General features: G+C 38.3%; 1 protein-coding gene across 1 annotated transcript in view; it reads left to right on the top strand.

The window, feature by feature from the left end:
* Window positions 1-19,929, top strand: part of CDC5L (cell division cycle 5 like) — a 45,069-nt gene that overhangs the window by 14,849 nt on the left and 10,291 nt on the right. Inside the window, exons 8-14 of the mRNA XM_019642789.1 lie at window positions 1,411-1,599; window positions 5,276-5,424; window positions 7,590-7,752; window positions 9,944-10,108; window positions 11,546-11,626; window positions 11,900-12,142; window positions 14,515-14,712. Of these exons, the coding sequence (XP_019498334.1) occupies window positions 1,411-1,599; window positions 5,276-5,424; window positions 7,590-7,752; window positions 9,944-10,108; window positions 11,546-11,626; window positions 11,900-12,142; window positions 14,515-14,712 (1,188 nt within the window). The remainder of the gene's footprint in view (window positions 1-1,410; window positions 1,600-5,275; window positions 5,425-7,589; window positions 7,753-9,943; window positions 10,109-11,545; window positions 11,627-11,899; window positions 12,143-14,514; window positions 14,713-19,929) is intronic.

Here is a 19,929-nt window from a genome sequence, read left to right as displayed (position 1 = left end):
GCGGCAGCTCAATTCGGGTGCAGCTCACAGGCCCATGTGGGAATTGAACTGGCGACCCTGTTGCTAAGAGCTCGCCCTCTTAGCCAACTGAGCCGTTCAGCTGGCCCTGAAACATGGGAATTTTGAATAAGCCCTTCGTGTCTTTTTTTTTTTTTTTAAAGTTTCTGCAGATGAAAAAGGAATTATTGATTGATTGCTGCAGGAGAGGAGCTGAATAAGCCCTTGTTCTGTTTTGCGTAGTACAACTCTGTAGAATTGGACAGTTGAATAGAGCATAGTGATGGACTTAGGAGGCCAGAGAAGGTTCTCTTTCCAAGTGAGTGCACTGGCTGTATCAACACAAGATTCTTCAGCTCAAGCAAAATAATTTGGTCAGATGCTGCCATTCCCAGTAGTGATATTATTTAAATTTGAGACTTTGCGTTTTATTTTCTTAGTACTCCTTAGAATATTAATTTTGGTAAAATTACTAAGATAATACATTTCCTTTATTTTTTTAAAGATTTTTATTGGGGAATTGGGGGAGGGGAACAGTGTTGGGGAATTGGAGAAGGGGACCGGCCAAGTTGTTGTTCTTCAATCTTAGTTGTGGAGGGCACCAGTCGCCATCTGGCTGCCTGTCAGCAGCTCATGGCCTCTGAGCTCAAGGTGCTGAGTTCAATCTTAGTTGCGGGTGGGCGTAGCCACCATCCCATGCAGGAGTTGAACCAGCAGCCTTGTTGTTAAGAGCACATGCTCTATCCACTGAGCCTTCCGGGCGGCAGCTCATCTCAAGGTGCCCAGTTCAGTCTTAGTTGCGGTGGGCATAGCCAACCATCGAATAGGCAACCTTTTTGTTACACCAGCTGAGCCATCCTGCCACCTGTTGGCAGCTCAGTGACAGCTCAGCTCGGGCGCAGCATCACTGGCCCATGTGGGAATCGACTCGGTGGCCCTGTTGCTCAGAGCTCGCGCTCTTAAGCCAACTCTTAACCAGCTGAGCCACTTGGCCGGCCCCTAAGATAATACATTTTGATTTTCTAAGGGATCTTGGTGCTGAGTGGACTCTCTGTGTGATATTTTAATGTGTTTTCGGTCATCCTACCATATGATTGTTTTGCACAAACACTGTTATTTTATGTGTTTGGTTATTAATATGTTGAAATTAAAAGAATTTCAGTATGGAAATACATATAAGATTTTGCAGCTGATACCATAGAATTCCCCACCTCCGCACCTCCACATTATATAGGAAAGACTTAAAAACTTCTTCATGTGGAAATTTTCAAACACACAAAAAGTAAAGAAAGTAGTACAGTGAACCCCATGTACTCATCACACAGCCTAAGCAATCTGTCTTTCTGGAATATGGACATTTTAAGCTGTGTTCTCTGATTAAAATATTGTTTACTGTGATAACTGTCTTTTTAGATTTCAGATGCAGAACTCCAGGAAGTTGTGAAAGTAGGCCAAGCAAGTGAAATTGCACGTCAGACTGCTGAGGAATCTGGCATAACAAACTCTGCTTCCAGTACGCTTTTGTCTGAGTACAATGTCACTAACAACAGCATCGCTCTTCGAACACCACGGACGCCAGCTTCCCAGGACAGAATTCTGCAGGTAAGCTGTGATACAGCAGAGGGGATCCCGTCTTTCACTTTGTTTATTCTTGAAAGCAGGAAGGTGAACGCTGAGTGGTTTGGTTTTGTTTCTTTTAGGGTAAGCAGTTTGAAACTGAGCCCTGAATGCACAGATCTTAGAGATTTCTAGAGCAGGGAAGCTAAATCAGCAGGTTCAGTAATTAGGTGGTTTCCTTTCTACATGTATTAAGACATAGTTCTTTTGTGAAGCCAGCCCTTCTACCTTCTAATAAAATCGTTAGTATCTGTCAGTAAAGCACAGCGTTTTAATATTTCATGTTGCCTAGCCATCCTAGAAAGAAATCAGATATGTATAGTCAGTAGGTTTTAAAGCTTCCTTGAATTTCTGGACGTAGCTTGTCATAGGCTGCCGTCAGTACTACTTCCTTCCTCTCCTTAACACACGACGTCTGCAGCTCTGCGTTCTTAGGGTGTCCGCATGCCAGACAATAACAAAACTCTGTTGAGTCTTGTGTTATCCTTAACATCTCATTTCCTTTTTTCTGATAGTCAGGAATATAATTTTAAAGTCTCTATTTAGGAGTCAAGTAGTTCTTTAAGGTTTAGTAAGAAAAGAGTTGAGTCCCTCATCACTTGCCCTTTAGAGGCACCAATTACAACTCTTTGTTTTTATCATCTTATTGCGAAGACACTTGTAACATGTTGGTTTTTTTTTCTTTCCAGTTTTAGGCATTTTTCCATCCAGAATTTGAACATTTGGCTCTCTTACATCTTCTGCCTCTTATCATGCATGCACATTCTTTTCCATTCCCTCATCTTCCATTACAGTTATGTCGTAATTTTGGTTAGCTCCATATTCATGGTTTATCTTATAACTGTGTAAACCATATTCATTGCTGAGCCACAAAGTGCCTTATAATTACTGCATGGTATTTTGTTTTTCTTTGAGTTAATACTTGTTTTATTCAGTTGCTACATTTTCTGATTACTTAGCACTAATTCAACTCTAAACTTTACATTAACTGCATAAATCTATAACCTGGGCAAATTTTAGTTATTATCTTTTTGAAGAAGTCTTTCCCAGAACTTCTGCATGTTCTCGTCTGGACTGATTACTCTTTAAGATTTGTTTATAGCTGATTACTCTTTAAGATTTGTTTATAGCCCCTTCTCTTGATTACCCTTCACTGTCACCGTTGAAAGTCCTTTGGGTCTCCTCTTTCCTGGTTCCCATGTCTTTGGCTTTCTTGATTTAGTCCTTGTTAATGAAGCCTCTCCTTCAGTAGCTTTCTGAGGAAACGTTCATGGGAGATGGAATTTTTAAGACCTGGCATATCTGTAAATTACTATTCTCTTTTCTTTTTTGATAGGTAGTATAACTGGGTATAGAATTCCGGATTGAAAGGGCTTTTGTTCAGTTTTGAAGGCAGTGCTCCAGTGTCTTGTGGCTTCCATCCATTGTTGCTGTTGAGACCTCCGGTGTCATTTAGGTTGTTAATAAGAAACCTGTTTTTTTCTTTCTCTGGAAGTTTATACGATGTTCTCTTTTTCACAGGCATGTTTCTTGGTGTGGGTTTGTTTTAAGCCACTGTGTTCAGTGCTTGGTGGACCTTTTCGTTTTGGAGTCTCAACGGCCTTCAATTCTGGGAAATTATTTTGAAATAAAAAAATATTTCCTCCCTTTCACTGATCTGTCCTCTTATGGACCTTAAATTTTCTTATTTTTTCCTCTCAGGTTTCTGTTTTAATTGCCTTTTTGACGTATTACTAGGAAATTTTATGAATTTTATCTTTACGCAGTTTTAAAATTTCTACTGTCATATTTTTAATTTCCAAGAGTTTTAAAAAATGTATTCAGTTTTTAAGATTTCATTCTTATTTATGAATATCTTCTTTTATTTCTCTGAGGCAATTAATGGTGGTTTTGTTCTGTTTATATAGGTTTTTTTCCCCCCTGCATGTTATTTGTTTCTTTTGTTACTTTTATTCTCTTTCATATGAGATGTTTCCTTAAATATCTTTTGATCTTTGGCTCTGTGCCTATATTTAGGAGGCAGAGGTGGGGCAATTAAAGCTGAGCAGAAACTCCTTGGGTGTGCGTGAGGCTCCTTGACTCTGGGCTTCCTTGTAGGCTGAGCTGCCTGCCTAGGGTGTTTCATTGGGGAATTATTGATGTCAGTGTTTCTCGATCTTTTTTCTTGGGTTAGTTAGATCTTTTTTCTTGGGAACCTAGATGGGGGAAAATGCTTTGTATTTGGTATAACAAAAAGAACACACATAGGACTTTGATAATGTGAAATTCAAGGATCTTTTCATGAATAAAGACATACTGTATAATAAGCCTTGCTTCAGCTATCTTCATTTTGCCCCAAAATTTAGTGGTGTAACCCTTCTGTTATGCTCATGGTTTCTGTTTGTTCAGGAATTTAGACTGGGCACAGAAGGAATGGCTTGTGTCTTCTCTATGATGTCTAGGGCCTCAGCTAAGAAGACTCAGCATTTGGGGATGACTTGATGGATAGGGCTCGGAATCATTACCTTTCCATGTTTGGTGTTTGATGCTGGCTGTGGGTTGGGTCCTCATCTGGGAATATGGAGTAAATCCGGCCTCATTGTGGCTTGGACTTTATCACAGCAGATGGCTTCAAGAGTTGAACTTCCCCCATGGTCTCTCAGGGCTTCAATGTGAGTGTGGTGGGAAGCTGCAGTTTTTTCTACCTGGCCTTGGAAGTCAAGCAGTGTCACTTAATGCTGTATTCTGTTAGTTACAGGCGAGTCACAAGCCCACTTAGATTCAAGAGAAGGGACCTAGACTCCGCCTCTTGATGGAAGGAGTATTAAGGTTGGATTATAACAAGAGCATGGGAGATGAGAAATATGGTTGTGACGATCTTTAAAATTAAGTCTTTCACAGACCCTACGCTGGGGATTAAGAGACTTACAGGTGCAGTGGTAGTAATGAATACAGAGTTATAATAGAGGGACTAAAGAGAGTATAGTCAGTCCTTCCTAAAGCGGTCAGACAAAACTTCAGAAACGAACCTGCCCAGATGAGTGCTCGTGAGGTAATAGGCCAGCGGGCAGTGTCTTAAACTTTCTAGTGGGAGAATCTGAGATTCAGAGAGGCTGATGAACACTAGATAAAGAATTAGTGATAAAACTAGATTAACGTTTAGGTGTTCTGACATTTAGCCTAAGATCACATTGGGAAATTTGAATTCTTAGTTCTTTATGATTCTGAAGAGTTTGGCACAGATAATAGGAGCATCTTTGGGTAATGGTAATTTCATGTGAGGCCACAGAAGCATTTCTGGACATAAAAACTTTGTTCTTAAACTTCTGAGGTGCTATGTTAGGTTGACAGAAGGAATGGAAGTATTGAATTCTGCCACGGCTCGGTAATCAGTTTGTTTCTTGGCTTTCATGGAGAAAATGTATAAGAATTCTGCCTGTTGTAAGGTTTGTGTAGTAGGACTAGAAGAGAGGATTCTGTTCTTCTGTCTAAACTGTTTTTTTTTAAGCTGAGCCATCCTGCCACCTGTTGGCAGCTCAGCGGCAGCTCAGCTCAGGCCGGGCATCGAACCGCTGTTGTTCAGAGCTCAAACTCTTGAGCAAGCTCTTAACCAACTGAGCCACTCGGCCAGCCCTCCTGTCTAAACTATTAAAACACACTTCTTTACCCTCTCATTAATCAGGAAGCCCAGAACCTCATGGCCCTGACCAACGTGGACACCCCATTAAAAGGTGGACTAAATACACCTTTGCATGAGAGTGACTTCTCAGGTGTGACTCCACAGCGGCAGGTTGTACAGACTCCAAACACAGTTCTTTCTACCCCATTCAGGTATTGTAAATAAGCAAATGTTTTCTGTTTTAGAAAAACTTGAATCTGAGGACTTGGATAACATGTTTGCTTTAGTAATGTTAACAGAGAATCGTTATAAATAAGTGACCAGCTTGCCTTTTTCATTTCACCTCACTTACAGTAGTAAATAACAAAATAGTGTCCAGGAAATGGTTAAATACTATATGGAACTTCCTTCTTTTTGCAAAATCTGATTTAAAAGCAAATTAATCCGTTGTTAATGATCATTTGGTGAATTTAATAAAAATTGCAATTTTTTAAATGTACGTAATGTGGTCTGACAGTTAAGTTTGCGAACTCATCCTAGAAAAAGTGCTGCATACCTCATTGCTGAATATCACTATGGTCACCTTCGAGGTACTCCCCTTGGGAAGCTATGCACCCATGCCAGCTCCTAGTCCACCCTTCAAAGCAGCTTTGGAATTCTTTTCCTGGAATGGCCATCAGAGCTGTTGCCGTATTGCCCTTGATGTCCTGAATATTATCAAAATGTCTTCCTTTCAATATTTCCTTTATCTTCCGGTGAAGAAGGAAGTTATTGGGGGCCAGATCAAGTGAGTAGGGAGGGTGTTCCAATAGAGTTTTTTGTTTTCTGACCAAAAACTCCCTCACAAACAATGCCGTGTGAGCTGGTACATTGTCGTGATGCAAGAGCCAGGAATTGTTGGTGAAAAGTTTTTCACATCTTACTTTTTCACACAATCTTTTCAGCACTTCCAAATAGTAAACTTGATTAACTGTTTGTCCAGTTCGTACAAATTCATAATGAATAATCCTTCTGATATCAAAAAAAGGTTAGCAACATCGTTGCAACAAGTTTGCGAACTTAATAGTCAGACCTTGTAGGTATTATTGCTTTTCCCCTAATATTTCATTATGAAACTTTCTAACATTCAGAAAGGTTGAAAGAATGGTAAAGCAAACATCCATATACCCACCACTTAGATTCTATAGTTGTTAACATTTTACAATGTTTTATCACATACCCATGTATCTATCAATCCATCTTATTTTAACCCATTTCAGAGTAACTTGCAGGTATCAGTCCATTTCACCCTTAAACCCTTCCTCGTGCTTATCATTAAGTAGAGTTCAGAGTTCAGTATTTGTTTGCAGTTCTTTGTTTTAAGCTATTGTGTTTTTAAGAAGAATTTTTAAGATACCAACATTATAGAAGTTAGTCGAATTAAAATGGAATTGGAGCTTTTAAAGGTTGGAAATATATGGAATTTACTTTTAATTTTAAATGTTAGAATATGTCCTCCTACTGGTTGTTTAGTATGGGAAACGTCTCAGACAGTTACAGCTGTACATGATAGCAGGATCAACAAACATTGGCAGCCAGATCCTTCTATATTAACACTTCTTGCAAGGCTTGTTAGAGAGCCTAATTCCTCTTCCCCTGTGTATGTCTTGTCTCTCAACTAGATTGTAAGCTCCTTGGGGTCAGGGACCATAACTTATATGATAGCACCTCACTTCACCGTTCTCACCTTTGGGGAACAGCTGTCTGGCAGCACCGCCTGTCTGGAACACAGCCAAAAAAAAAAAAAAAAGGCTTTGAACAATTGAAGTGTAAGTTGCAAAGTTTATGGACTTTATTCCTAAGAGATTCTCTTAACCCTCACTCAGAACTATTCATATTTAAATATGATTCTAAAAACCTGGTGTTTGGTTGCCAAACAAAATGGAAAGAGAAGAATGACTTAAAGTAGGCCCAGTGTTGATGATGATGTGATAGTGAACAGCTAAAGGCAGGGAGGACACAAATGATACGATGAGGACCCTGAACTCATCTTGTGAGTGTGGTGGCTCACCTCTCTACCTCCTGTGTGTTTTAGCCACCCTGATGTGTCAGGAAAAAGTGGAAATAACGTTTGGTGGACCTAGTTTGGAAAGCAAGAAAATGTTAAATGTAATGACTATTTGAAGTCATGAAAATGAAAATACTGTATGTAAATACTAAGCTAGCTGAGGAACACCTTTATTTTAACCTAGAAATCTAACCCAAAACCAGGTAGGGAGACAATTTCTGGAATCCTTATTTATTGTTTTCCTTGTAAAATGATTCACGTGAAAACCATTTGAAAGCACAATACAAATAAAAGTGGCACTTTTATTAATTAGAATTTCTGTTTTTCTAGGACTCCCTCTCATGGATCTGAAGGGCTGACTCCCCGGAGTGGGACAACTCCCAAACCAGTTGTTAACTCCACCCCGGGTAGAACTCCTCTTCGAGACAAGTTAAACATTAATCCTGAGGATGGAATGGCAGACTACAGTGATCCCTCTTACGTGAAGCAGATGGTACATATCAGTTCCCTTTTAGTACTCTTCAAAAAATTAAAAAAAAAAAAGTCTCATGGGTGCCAAATTAAAATTATCCCCCTTGTCAGTGCATATTACATATACCTTAAGAATCTATACACCTATGGATGTCAGAAAAGTAAAATGGTTTGGAGTACATGAAAAGGGAACCTTTTGGTCTCATGCCTACTTTTTCTTATTCTTAATATGTTTGTGAATATTGATTATGTCTATAATAATGCTCCTTGTATCTGTTTTATGATTTTAATTTTTATAACTTACTAATTAATATATATATATTTGTAAAGATTTTATTGGGGAATTGGGGCAGGGGAACAATGTTGGGGAATTGGGGTTGGGGATCAGCCAAGTTGTTGTTCTTCAGTCTTTGTTGTGGAGGGCGCCAGTTGCCATCTGGCTGCCCATCAGCAGCTCATGGCCTCTAAGCTTAAGGTGTTGTGTTCAATCTTAGTTGCCGGTGGGCGTAGCCACCATCCCATGTGGGAGTCAAACCAGCAGCCTTGTTGTTAAGAGTGCATGCTCTGTCCACTGAGCCATCTGGGTGGCAGCTCAGCTCAAGGTGCCGAATTCAGTCTTAGTTGCGGGCGGGCATAGCCCACCATCGAACATGCAATCTTGTTATTACACCAGGTGAGCCATCCTGACATCTTTTGGCAGCTTAGCAACCGCTCAGCTCGGGCAGAGCATCACTGGCCCATGTGGGAATCAAACCGGCGGCCCTGTTGCTCAGAGCTCGTGCTCTTAAGCCAACTCTTAACTAACTGAGCCACTTGGCCAGCCCTAATTAATATTTTTTTGAGTGATACTTTTATTGTATTTAAACATTTTTTTTCTGTAAAATAAATTTTGTTTTAAATGTCTCATAAATTAGATTTTGACCCTTGAAATAGGACAATCTAGATCTCAAAGCCAAGTTAATTTGTAGTTTATTGCTGATCTTAGTGAAGTTTTCATTTGTATGTTTTGCATGGTGATGTAGAAAGGTGATTATAATAGTTACAGTTTTGCTCTGCCCACGTCATTGCTTTTTGTACATCACTGTCGGGCCTTATCTGATGCCCTAGAAATAATTTGTCAGATTTGTTTTTTTAATGAGTTCCAGTGATGTTGGCCTGTTTTCAGTTTATAAATTAATTCTAGCTTCATGTATAGATTTGGTTAGCTTAGAATTTTTTGATGCCCAAGTTGATATCAACATATGCCAACACTGAATGGCTACATTAGAATTACGTAAAAGAAGAAATCTAATGTGTGCAGAGCACAGATCTGGATGCCTCAGGGGATTTCAAGTTGAGTAAAGATGCCCATTATCATAAAGAAATTTATACTCTGGAGAGATTGGCAGTACGAAACCAAGTTTAAAAATAATTGTATAAGAACTACAATTGAGTACAACCAACATGTTTAGGGTGGCCAAAGAAAGAAATAATGACATTTGTTGGGTGAGTACTAGGAAAGCCTTACTTGAAGAGGGATGCTCAGGTGGGTGGCAGCTGTCCCAGATGGAAACCACAGTGTGAGTAAGCATGGAGCAAGTTTTTAGCAGCTCTTAGCGACTCATCTCCTCACATCTAGCATACGTGTAATGGAGCATTAGGGAATCAGACTGAGAAGGTGAGCCAGGGATGTACTGGGGAAAACTCTGGGCACCAGGGAGTTTCCTTCGGGAACAAGGGGCTGTTCTGTTTGGCCTGCATATGACCTAGTATTTCTATTAAGTGTGCTCTCGCTCTCCCACTCCCCCTCCCTCCCTCCCTTTCTCTCTCTCTCTCTCTCTCTCTCCCTGACATCTTTTCAGATTAGGTTTTATTAGAGGACAGACTGACTTTTTAGCTTGTTCTTTTCATTTGCTACTAAATTTCAGTGTCAGTAATGTTTTCCTTAAATGGAAATCCTGAAGGGCTTTTTTCCTGTCCATGAAGAGGTAATTCCCAAACCTCCTTCTAGAATATCCCAGAGGAACTTCACTGATTCCAAATTAAAGTTTTTGATGGGTCTTAATGTGGGTAAAAAATGGAGATAGAAATTAAACAAAAAAACTCGTCTCTGCTCTGAAGTTAGGGATCGTTTTCTAGAATTAAAATTAGCCTAATTATTTTTTAGAAACTTACAGAATATTGGTTGAATACTTAATGTGTGTAACTTGAGAAGGACCAATTCTTTTCTACAGGAAAGAGAATCTCGTGAACACCTCCGTTTAGGGTTGTTGGGCCTTCCTGCCCCTAAGAATGACTTTGAAATTGTTCTACCAGAAAATGCTGAGAAGGAGCTGGAGGACCGTGAAATAGACGACACCTACATTGAAGATGCTGCTGATGTGGATGCCCGAAAGCAGGTGGGTAATTGTGCTGGAAAGGAAGTGTGAGCTCGCGGGCTATGCCAGTAGGCCGATAGAATGCAGAAAGGCCTTTAAACGGCTCGAGATCTCTATTTAAAAGTTTTTTCAATATTTAAAAAACTTACCATAAAGTAAATTATTTATAGCATTAATAATATATACTCACATAATTCATAATATACTCAAAATATCTTGAATAGGCATTCTTTTTTATTTATTTTTTTTAGCTGAGCCACCCTGCCACCTGTTGGCAGCTCAGCTTGGGCCGCGAATTGAACCGGTGACCCTGTTACTCAGAGCTTGCACTCTTGAGCGAGCTCTTAACCAACTGAGCTACTTGGCCAGCCCGAATAGGCATTCTTAAAATGTATATGTACATAGCAATTTAAATACCCTCTGTCAAGTTCATTATGCTTCTTTAAGATACATATAAGTAGGCTTTTAGATGTTGCTTTTCACTCTAGCCAAGAAAAGGTGTTACTGAGCAGTATTAAAAACAAGCACATTTTGGATTGGTTGAGTAAATGGTTTTAGGTCAGTGTAAACTAATAAAAAATGTGGATATGGAAATTAAGAGTGTGCCAGAATAATATTAGTAACACTTTGTACCAACATATCGTATAGTTAATTACTTTCTCATTGCAATAACAACCCAGTGATGTACATAGGATAGGTGTTAGCTTTATTTTAGAAATGAGGAAACAGGCTCAGGTGAATTAAGTTAACTTTTCCAGGTCTCATGGCTGGAAAGTACTGAAGCTTGAACTAAAACTGCGATCATGTGATCCCTATCAGGAATTCTTCCTGCAGTTCATTTCATGATGGTTTTGGGTTGAATAATTTCCTAAGATTAGAGTGAGAATGACATCAATGGAAATCATATTTTATAGGGAAACCACATGAATGTACTTTTAGGTGAGGAACATAGGATAATACTTTTTTATGTTTAGTTTCTTAGCTACTTTGAGTTACATTTACTCTCTCAGAAATGGTGTGAAATTCTAATGTGTTATCCCACATTATTCGTAATTCGAGAATCAGAACAACACGTTTATTGGCTGGCTGTTTAAATTAAGAATTGGTAGCTTTGGGGGTGGAAGGGAAAGGAAGGGTTGTGTTGCAAGAGGAATAATTAAGAGGCCCCTCAAAGTTTAGGATCCGATTTAGACAAGAAAAGGATGATTATTTGATGGATACAGTCATATAAATTTGGAGAATGCTGTAGTAGACACTGAAAGTTCTTAGTTTCTGTTTTATTGAGAGAATGAATAGACTAATTTCTGTTGCCTTATATTGCCTTTCTGCAAACTTACAGATGTCTATAGCTGTAGCTCTTGAACATACATGTTCTTATAGACTAAAATGTTTTCAGCTTTGTTGAAATGTGTCAAATACTGTATAATTGCAATAATAGATATAAAAATAATTTTTTAGGCCATACGAGATGCAGAGCGTATAAAGGAAATGAAACGAATGCACAAAGCTGTCCAGAAAGATCTTCCAAGACCATCAGAAGTAAGTGTTAGAATTCTTGGCTTAGGACGTTTTAAGTTTCTTTTAATGTGATTGATATTTTTTATATCATTATAAAGTGCATAAAACAAAATTTCGTCTATCCTCTGGAATATAGTAAAGCAGTTTCCAGATCCAATCACTGGTACAAACAAGATTTTAGAAGAAGAAAATTTTTTTTGAAAATGTGTAACTGCTGTCCAATTTGAGAACAAGTAATAATATTAGTATTTTGCAGTGATATGTTTGGTAATTATACTTGTTTTAAAATTTCAGGTAAATGAAACTATTCTAAGACCCTTAAATGTAGAACCACCTTTAACAGATTTACAGAAAAGCGAAGAATTAATCAAAAAAGAAATGATTACAATGCTTCATTATGACCTTCTACATCACCCTTATGAACCGTCTGGAAATAAAAAAGGAAAAACTGTAGGATTTGCTACTAATAATCCAGAGCACATTGCCTATCTGGAACATAACTCTTATGAAAAGTTCTCCAAAGAAGACCTGAAAAAGGTATGATTGAGCCGGAATATTTCTGTCTTGAGATATAAGTATTTGTTTGATACCTTGTATCATGGACAAATACTAACCCCCCCCCCCCCATACTGATATTCATATTCATAAACAACTGAAATCGAAAAGGAGGACCCGCTCCCCCTTCATGTTCAGTGATAGACCTTTATCAGATAAACACTGGCTTTGGTGGTAAGGTGTTTTTCTTTCATGGCCATGTGCTGATTGACAGTGATGGCAGTTGCCATTTTCTCTGCAACTCTGCTATCTCTGAATAGAATGGAATGCCTTTAATCCTTAAACGTCATTTATTTAGATTAGTATGAAAAAGCAAGAATATAACCTTTCACCTCTTCAAAGAAAGGAAATCATATTTTTTTTACTGAACTTATTCCCTCACATGATTTCCCTCTGTCCTTTGGATAAGGAAATGTTTTATTCTATAGAGTCTGTCCTGCCTCTTCCTCCATGTGTGTTTTATTCTTTCTGCTCTGACAGAGCAAACAGCTGTGGTTGTGAATCTGTACAACGGTGTAAGAAAATACAGTTTGGTTTTATGGTTGGAAGCAGAGTGGTCATTAGCTTAAAAGTCTTTTTTCTTTAATCCTTATCCCTGTGGGGCAGTGATAAACCCATCGATTGGAATGGGGTAATACATACTTGGGAGAAAAAATAAGATTTCTTTTTCTGTCTTTTCTCCTGCACTTTTCCTTTCCCTCTTTCTTTGTGTTTTTCCTTATTGTATAAGTAATACATGTTTATTTTAGGATTTTTAGAAAATAGGGAAAGGAGGAGGGTTTAGATTTCTATTTCAACAACTTGCCCCTGGTTGCCGAGTAGCTTTGAGTTACTTTTTTTAAAGTAAGTGCGATGGGAAATGGACGTGTGTTGAGCACCTGCACTGTGGCATGCACACTTAATCATTGATGGGGTGGAGAATTGGACTATGAATGTGATACTTGAACAGTTCCCTCTTTTGAGAGTGAAAATGTGAGGGGATTTTGGAAAGAAGTTTTCCTAAATTTATTGTATTATGGAAACTTGAAATAAGGATCACATCATTGCCTCTAGAGGTTCTGTAGGGGATAGATTCTAACAATTTTTGAAAATGATAATTGTAAGTAGTGTTTTGGAATTATTTGAAACAAAGCAGTTTAAATATTCTCCCATATTTTATTTATCTATTTATAGCCTTGTTTGTTCCAAAAAGAATTCGAAGCAGCTATTTACTTAGCAGATTCTTTATGGACAGTTTAAAGATAGCTTAGCTGTACTCTCTCAGAATTATAAGAGCTGGAATTGTAAATTTTTTACTATGTACAGTTTCAGAGTGAAATACCATTTCTCTTATAATAAAGTGTCAAATTTTCATTAAGTATATGAAATTGGTTTGTTTATTATTTTCCTTAAGAGGTACTGTTTAAAGTATACATTCTTTACGTTTTATAGATGTGATTTTCCACATTTTTGTTGAAATTTTTTTTGTATGCTGGTCATTTCTCTTGATTTTATATATTTTGGTCTGTGTTTATTTTCTAACATTACTAGAATGATTGAAAGCTTTCTACAAAGCACAAAATTGGTTTTCAGTTTTTCATGAGCCATGAAGCAAAGGGCTGAAAAAGTTGGTGTGGCACGCTCACGGAGTCTGTGTGTCTGATGTTGGACTAGGCTCTTTATGTATAGTATCCCCGTTTTACAGATGAGAAATGGTCTCAGAGATGTTAAGGCCTGTGATCCATCATTATTTGATTTGTGCCCCCAATCTCATTCTCTGGCAATATCAGGGGCATTCCTTCAGATGAGAAAAAAGGCAAGTGTCAAAGAAAACGCCTAGTTCCCTTTCACGATCCTATGAAGTCCTAAGTGTCGGGAGGGAGTGTAAGAGTTGAAGGAGCTCGCGAGCACTGATGGCCTTTAGCTTGGGCACGATGCTGCCTTGTCTGCTTGTTAGTGGGGTGCTTTTGAACAAGTTGTTTAATCTCTCTCATTAACTTCAAAATGAAGTTAATATTGGCTACTTTGTAAGGTGGTTGTGGTGTTTGCAGATAATATAGGTAAAACGATTAAATCCAGTTCCTGGCACATAGTAGATACCTGAGGAATGGTAGCTGCTGTTTTGAGTGAAGGAAAGGACATTTATGTTATTGGGGATACATGGATACTTGACTTTTCAGACCAGTCTGCATTGACTTACAGGCTTCTTCATTCATTTTGTTTAAGTATTGTTCCCCTCTTCCAAAAAAACCCCAGTCAACCAGAACGCCTTTCCTTTGCCCAAAGAAGGAGGAAAAACTAGTCTTTTAAAGCTTTCTGTTGATGGCAACTATTTCTGTCTTACTCAAACTTACTGAAACAATTATTGTGAACAGGCTCAGGATGTCCTGGTACAGGAGATGGAAGTGGTAAAACAAGGTATGAGCCACGGAGAACTCTCAAGTGAAGCTTATAACCAGGTGTGGGAAGAATGCTACAGTCAAGTTTTATATCTTCCTGGGCAGAGCCGCTATACACGGGCCAACCTAGCAAGCAAAAAGGACAGAATTGAGTCGCTGGAAAAGAGGCTTGAGGTTGGTATCCTTCTACCGTTCTAATTGAAATGTACTTTGACTGAAATAACCAAATAATGTCACTGGAAACAACTTCAGAAAATTAGACCTGCGGTGACTTGCCTGTGCTGTTCCTGAGGGAAAACTCCACTGAAGCGTTTGATCTCCTTTGGCCTCCTTTGTCGGACTTTTCAAAGTTGCTGGCCTTCCTGATAGAGTGCCCTCCAAGTTGGCCACAGGTCAATCAGAACCTTTTAGATGTGGGAGCAAGGAGCCAGGAAGTTAACACTAGGCATTCGAAACTGTAAATCAATGCTAGAGTAAATTGTTTTCTCTAAGAAGGGATCTCAGTGGTACCAAGGAGCCTTTTTTCTGTAGCCAAAAGAGCACATTTACAAAACTTGGATACCTTTTTGTTCATCCACTGATTTCCTGTGAGTTTGTTACAGAGAGAGTGCTGAGTTGGATTATCTAGACAATGGCGTCCATGATTTTTCATGTCTGTGAAAATGTTGAAATGTAGTGGATGGGAGTTTCATGACATGTGGTTTCTTAATATAGTCTGCATTTTTTGAATTCCAGAATCTGTGTAGGCATTTTGCCAGTGGCATGGAAATTGTGGTTCATGGACCACTAGACTGCCTTGTGGATTCTTTTCCTTTAAAAATAATTTCTTTTTAATAAAGTTTATTGGGGTGACAGTGGTCAACAAAACTATATAGGTTTCAAGTGTATAATTGTATAATACATCATCTGTATATTGCATTGTGTGTTCACCACCCAGAGTCAGTTCTCCTTCCATCACGATATATTTGATCCCCTTTATCCTCATCTACCACCTCTCCCCCCAACCACCCCCCATACCCTCTGGTAACCACTAAACTGTTGTCTGTGTGCCTTGTCGATTCTTGGTGGTTGTCTTCAGGGATGTTTCTCGGGCCACAATGGAGCAGGAGGGAAAAAGGGGTGCTTCAGGCAGTCACATGCAGAAAATGGCCTCAGTTTTCTCTTATGTGATTATCCATTTCTCTGTACAGAAGGCAGACTTGAAAAGAATTTAGGGTTAAAATCAAAAGTGGTAAAATCATTGGGATGGTTGGGGCTGTGTGGGGCTAGGGAAATGAGCGGGAAAAATCAGTACTTTTATTTTGAAATTATTCTAAACCTTAATTTTACTTTTAAGATAATATGTGTAGGCACATAATGTTTAATGCCTGTGAGCCTCTTTTATCATTTAGGGAGAAATTAGAGTTCCTTTCTAAAGTAATTCTGATCTTGGATGAAATCTGAGCAATCTAGTGCTACTGGTTACTCTTAGTTGTATCAGTTACCTCCAGCAGGGTGTGCTGTTGCTCTGTGTTTTAATTCACAGTTAAAGTGAGGGAAAATAGAACGTCAGTGGTTAAATTTTAAGTTATGTTTTCTGTTCTGTAGGCTTCATTTCTTATAAGTGGTAGTTAGCAGTGTAATTCTGATCTAAGGTCAGTATCATAGTTGATTGGAAAGCTATTTGGAAAGCTTTCTTGTAACATTTACATATAAATACTTAGGTCTCGCACTTAGTTTGAAAATCTTCTCATTTGAGGTCGGTACACTCTGTGTCTCAAATGGTAAGGACATTTTGTGCCGTTTAAAATGTAAAAAAAAAAGTTTTTCCCTAAATCTCATTTACTTTGTTGAGGCACTAACTTTCATGACAGCAAATAAATGTGTCACAGAGTGAGTGGTGCCATAAAGCGCAGTGATTTTGATTTCTGCGTTGAATTGGTCTTGTGAGTTTTGAAGGGAAAAGGACAGAAGGAACCACTGCTGTTCTTCAGGAGATTTATTTGGGTCCTTTATGAGCAACCATTAAAAACATGTGGTTCTCTTTGTTCAGTTCAGTACCAGGAACCGAAATCTTCCGTTGAACTATTTTTGTTGAAGGATTGGTGATTTTGGAAGAATATTCATAAAACAGTCTGAAGTAATTTTTCTTTTCTCGACTCCTGGATCACTTACTTTATTGTTTACCCAACTAGTTACTTTTAAAGAATATGTAATCAAATCCTCTAATTTAGTAAACCATGCTTATTTCAAATGAAAGTTCATTAAATCTTTAAAAAGAAGAAAAGAGACTCAAAAACCCAAATAAACAAATCCCCCATTTTATTTGTATCCATCCCTAATTCAGACTAGGTTTGTCTTCGCTTGTTTTAGTTTTTGAAGACACAATTCTACTGGTTTGAAATACATAAATATTTTATTTCAATTGTGGTAATTCTTTCATCATTTCAGTTGATTGCTAAATTATAAACATTATTCAGAGTTTGTTGTGGGGAAGAAACTCCAGTTGTATTATATAAACTAAATACTATACTGAAATTATCCTTTCCACTCTTAGGTTCAGGGAGATATGCCTTTCTCTGCAAGTATAGTGCACCATGGCTGCCAGTGTGTTTGATTTTTGCTGCCATGAACTTTGGAACAGCGAATTTAAATTATGGCCCTATCACAGCATATCAAGCAAGATGAAATCCAGCTTTGTCGTGGTTGGTGTCTCCTAAATGGATTAAAAAAATATGCCCTGAGGTTTATGTTGGAGCTAGTCTTTGAGCCATTACTCATGATTAATATTTGAAACTTAGAACTTAAATGAAAATCCTTAAGATACTCGTATAAAGCTAAGAGAATCATCTTAGATTTTATGTAGAATATGGTGGGTGGTGCAAGGAGTCTGTTAAATAAATAGAATCAGAATGTAGTCACAGGTCAGAAGTAAGCGAGAACGACTTTTGAATTATAACCAAGTCCATGTATTTTATTCTGCTTTGGAGGCAGAATTAATTTTAGAACCTTGCCAGACATTTGTGTGTAAAATCAGGCGGCAGCAGCAAACAGAACTGACAGCTAATATCAGAAAAGGAAAAGTTAGAAAGCACAGCATGTTGAGGCCATTGAAATATGGTGGCAGAATGCCCTGTGTATTTTTATAGCTTCTGTGAGGTCATTATAAGTGTATGATAGGAGGGTAGAGTGATTGTTTTTTATAGTGATACACGAAATACATAAGAGAAGCTTAATTTCTGTTCAGTGGCATTTTTTAAAAAAGTGATGGCTGTAATTGTAGAAAAGTTTTCACCAAATGGGTTATAAATAAAAGAGCTTTCGTACTTTACTTAATCCCATGTCCGGTGACGATTACTGAGCATCTACTATGTGCCAGCCCCTGTTCCAGGCCCTGGAGGTACAGCAGGAAACAGGGCAGATGAGTGCTCCACTCCCGTGGACTTCAGTTATCTGGAAAACGCTTAATGTGGAGAACCTCATTTTCAGACGATGCCAGATAAATGAGTCATTACTGTATTTGGGAAGTGCAAATAGAATGTGAAGTGTTCTAATTTGTTTCCACTTTAAGTGGAAATAGGAAATCGTCTGAAGACATAATTATTTTAAGTGAAATAATTTCCAGTAGGTGCAAAAGTGAAATGAGAAGTCTGAATTTAGGCCTGCTATTAAATTTAATAGTATTTGAAATAGTATCTAAACTGCTGTGTTGAGGAAGTTTGGCTGAAAAGTAGATTTTGTCATGTTAGCTATAAAAATGGGAAGGCTTTCCTTAGAGGTGGAAACTAGGTCCAGAAGTAATACTTTCTCCCTGTATTTTATTGGCACAGTCAATTTTGTCAAGAAATATTATGTAACACCAACTTCTTGGAAATAAAGTAACTTAAAGAACACAGATAACGCATTTAAAATCCTTTTCAGTGTATTTGTAGAACTCTACGAGGACCCCTGCCTTTACCAAATGGTTACGTTTCAGCAAAATTGGCTGCACAGTGGATGCCATTTTCTCGGTGATTTGTGTTACAAAGTCAGATGTTTTTACACAGGAAAAATATCCCCTCAATACTTGTAAAGAGTGAAAACTTAGGGTAAGGATTAGTTGGTGGGCAGTTCTGGGTGAAGGACACTGTATCTTGTGTCTCAGCAGGCCTGTGCTTATATTCCCTTGTGAGGGCTGGGGGGGGGGTGTGGGTCGTTGGCATGGGGTGCAGGAGAGAAGTGCCCAGTACTTTGGAATGCTGTTTCTCATCTTCTGCTCTGCCATGACTCTTAAAAGCATGGGCAGATTTCTTGGTAGTTTCTAGCAAGAACTCCAGAGCTGGACCAGAGATCTCTCCTTGGTACAACCACGTTGCTTCTGTTATGATAGTTTCAATGTTGAGTTGAATTTCTTTCATGCAGTTTGTGTTTCATTTCCTAATTTATGTAGATGTAAAGTGCTCTCGGTATTGCTTTGTTGAGTACATTACTGTTCTTGGAAAGTTTTTTGTTAAGGTTTTACCTTACTGCTTAGCATGCTTTGCCAGGTATGCATTCTGCAGTTGCTAGCTCTGAGGGATGTTGATAATAATCACTTACTTGGACCTGCATCTCATCAATATAGAGAAGGTTCACTTAATGCTAGTGAGCAATGTAGAGATTAGAGAGTCACTCATGGACTCTTGTTTACAAACATTTTGATGGTGGAACCGTATCTTTACAACTACAGGATCATGTTGCTGAATGATGGGCTGGAGCTGCCATGGACTCTGTATTTATTTTGGGTATCCCTAAATCTGGTTTTCCAGTGGTATAAGGTTATATTCTGGGCCCCCCAAGCAAGAGTTTCAGTGAGGGATGCTCTTAATGTTTCTGAACTTCACTGTAACAGACTTTAACTGAAGACAGTACTGGAGACCCAAGGATAATGTGTTTATTTTGGAATTACTTAAACTTAGTAACCTTAACAAACTTAGTGAGTTTGAAAGTAACAATTACACTTTTATAAGTCCCATACAGCCCCCTTTTGTAATGACCCAAGGAAACACTTATGGTTCCACTGATTCATCTCCTGGGGACCATCAGTTTTCCATTGGTCTCTGGCCAGTCTTTTTTAGACAGTTTCTCTTCTATGTATTTTAAAAAATAACATTTGTAGGGCATTTTTCTAAAAATAATACCTGTACTTTGTAGAAAATTTAGAAAGACATTTAAAAAGTGAAGAAAAGAGCCTATCATTTAGACATAATCACCTTAAACATTTTGCAGGGTGTGTGTATATGTGTGTGTGTGTGTGTGTGTGTGTGTGTGTGTGTGTGTGTGTGTGTATGATTAAATATGATAGGAAAAAGATTACTCTATGTACATACACATATGTGTTTGGACGAAAGGAGGAAGCTGTTTAAAATTGGGGTCATCATATACTACTTTGTT

This window comes from Hipposideros armiger, unplaced genomic scaffold (assembly GCF_001890085.2).
Source record: "Hipposideros armiger isolate ML-2016 unplaced genomic scaffold, ASM189008v1 scaffold_72, whole genome shotgun sequence".
Classification (NCBI taxonomy): Eukaryota; Metazoa; Chordata; class Mammalia; order Chiroptera; family Hipposideridae; genus Hipposideros; species Hipposideros armiger.
Note: the sequence above shows the minus strand (reverse complement) of the source record. Positions and strands in the feature narration are given on the sequence as shown.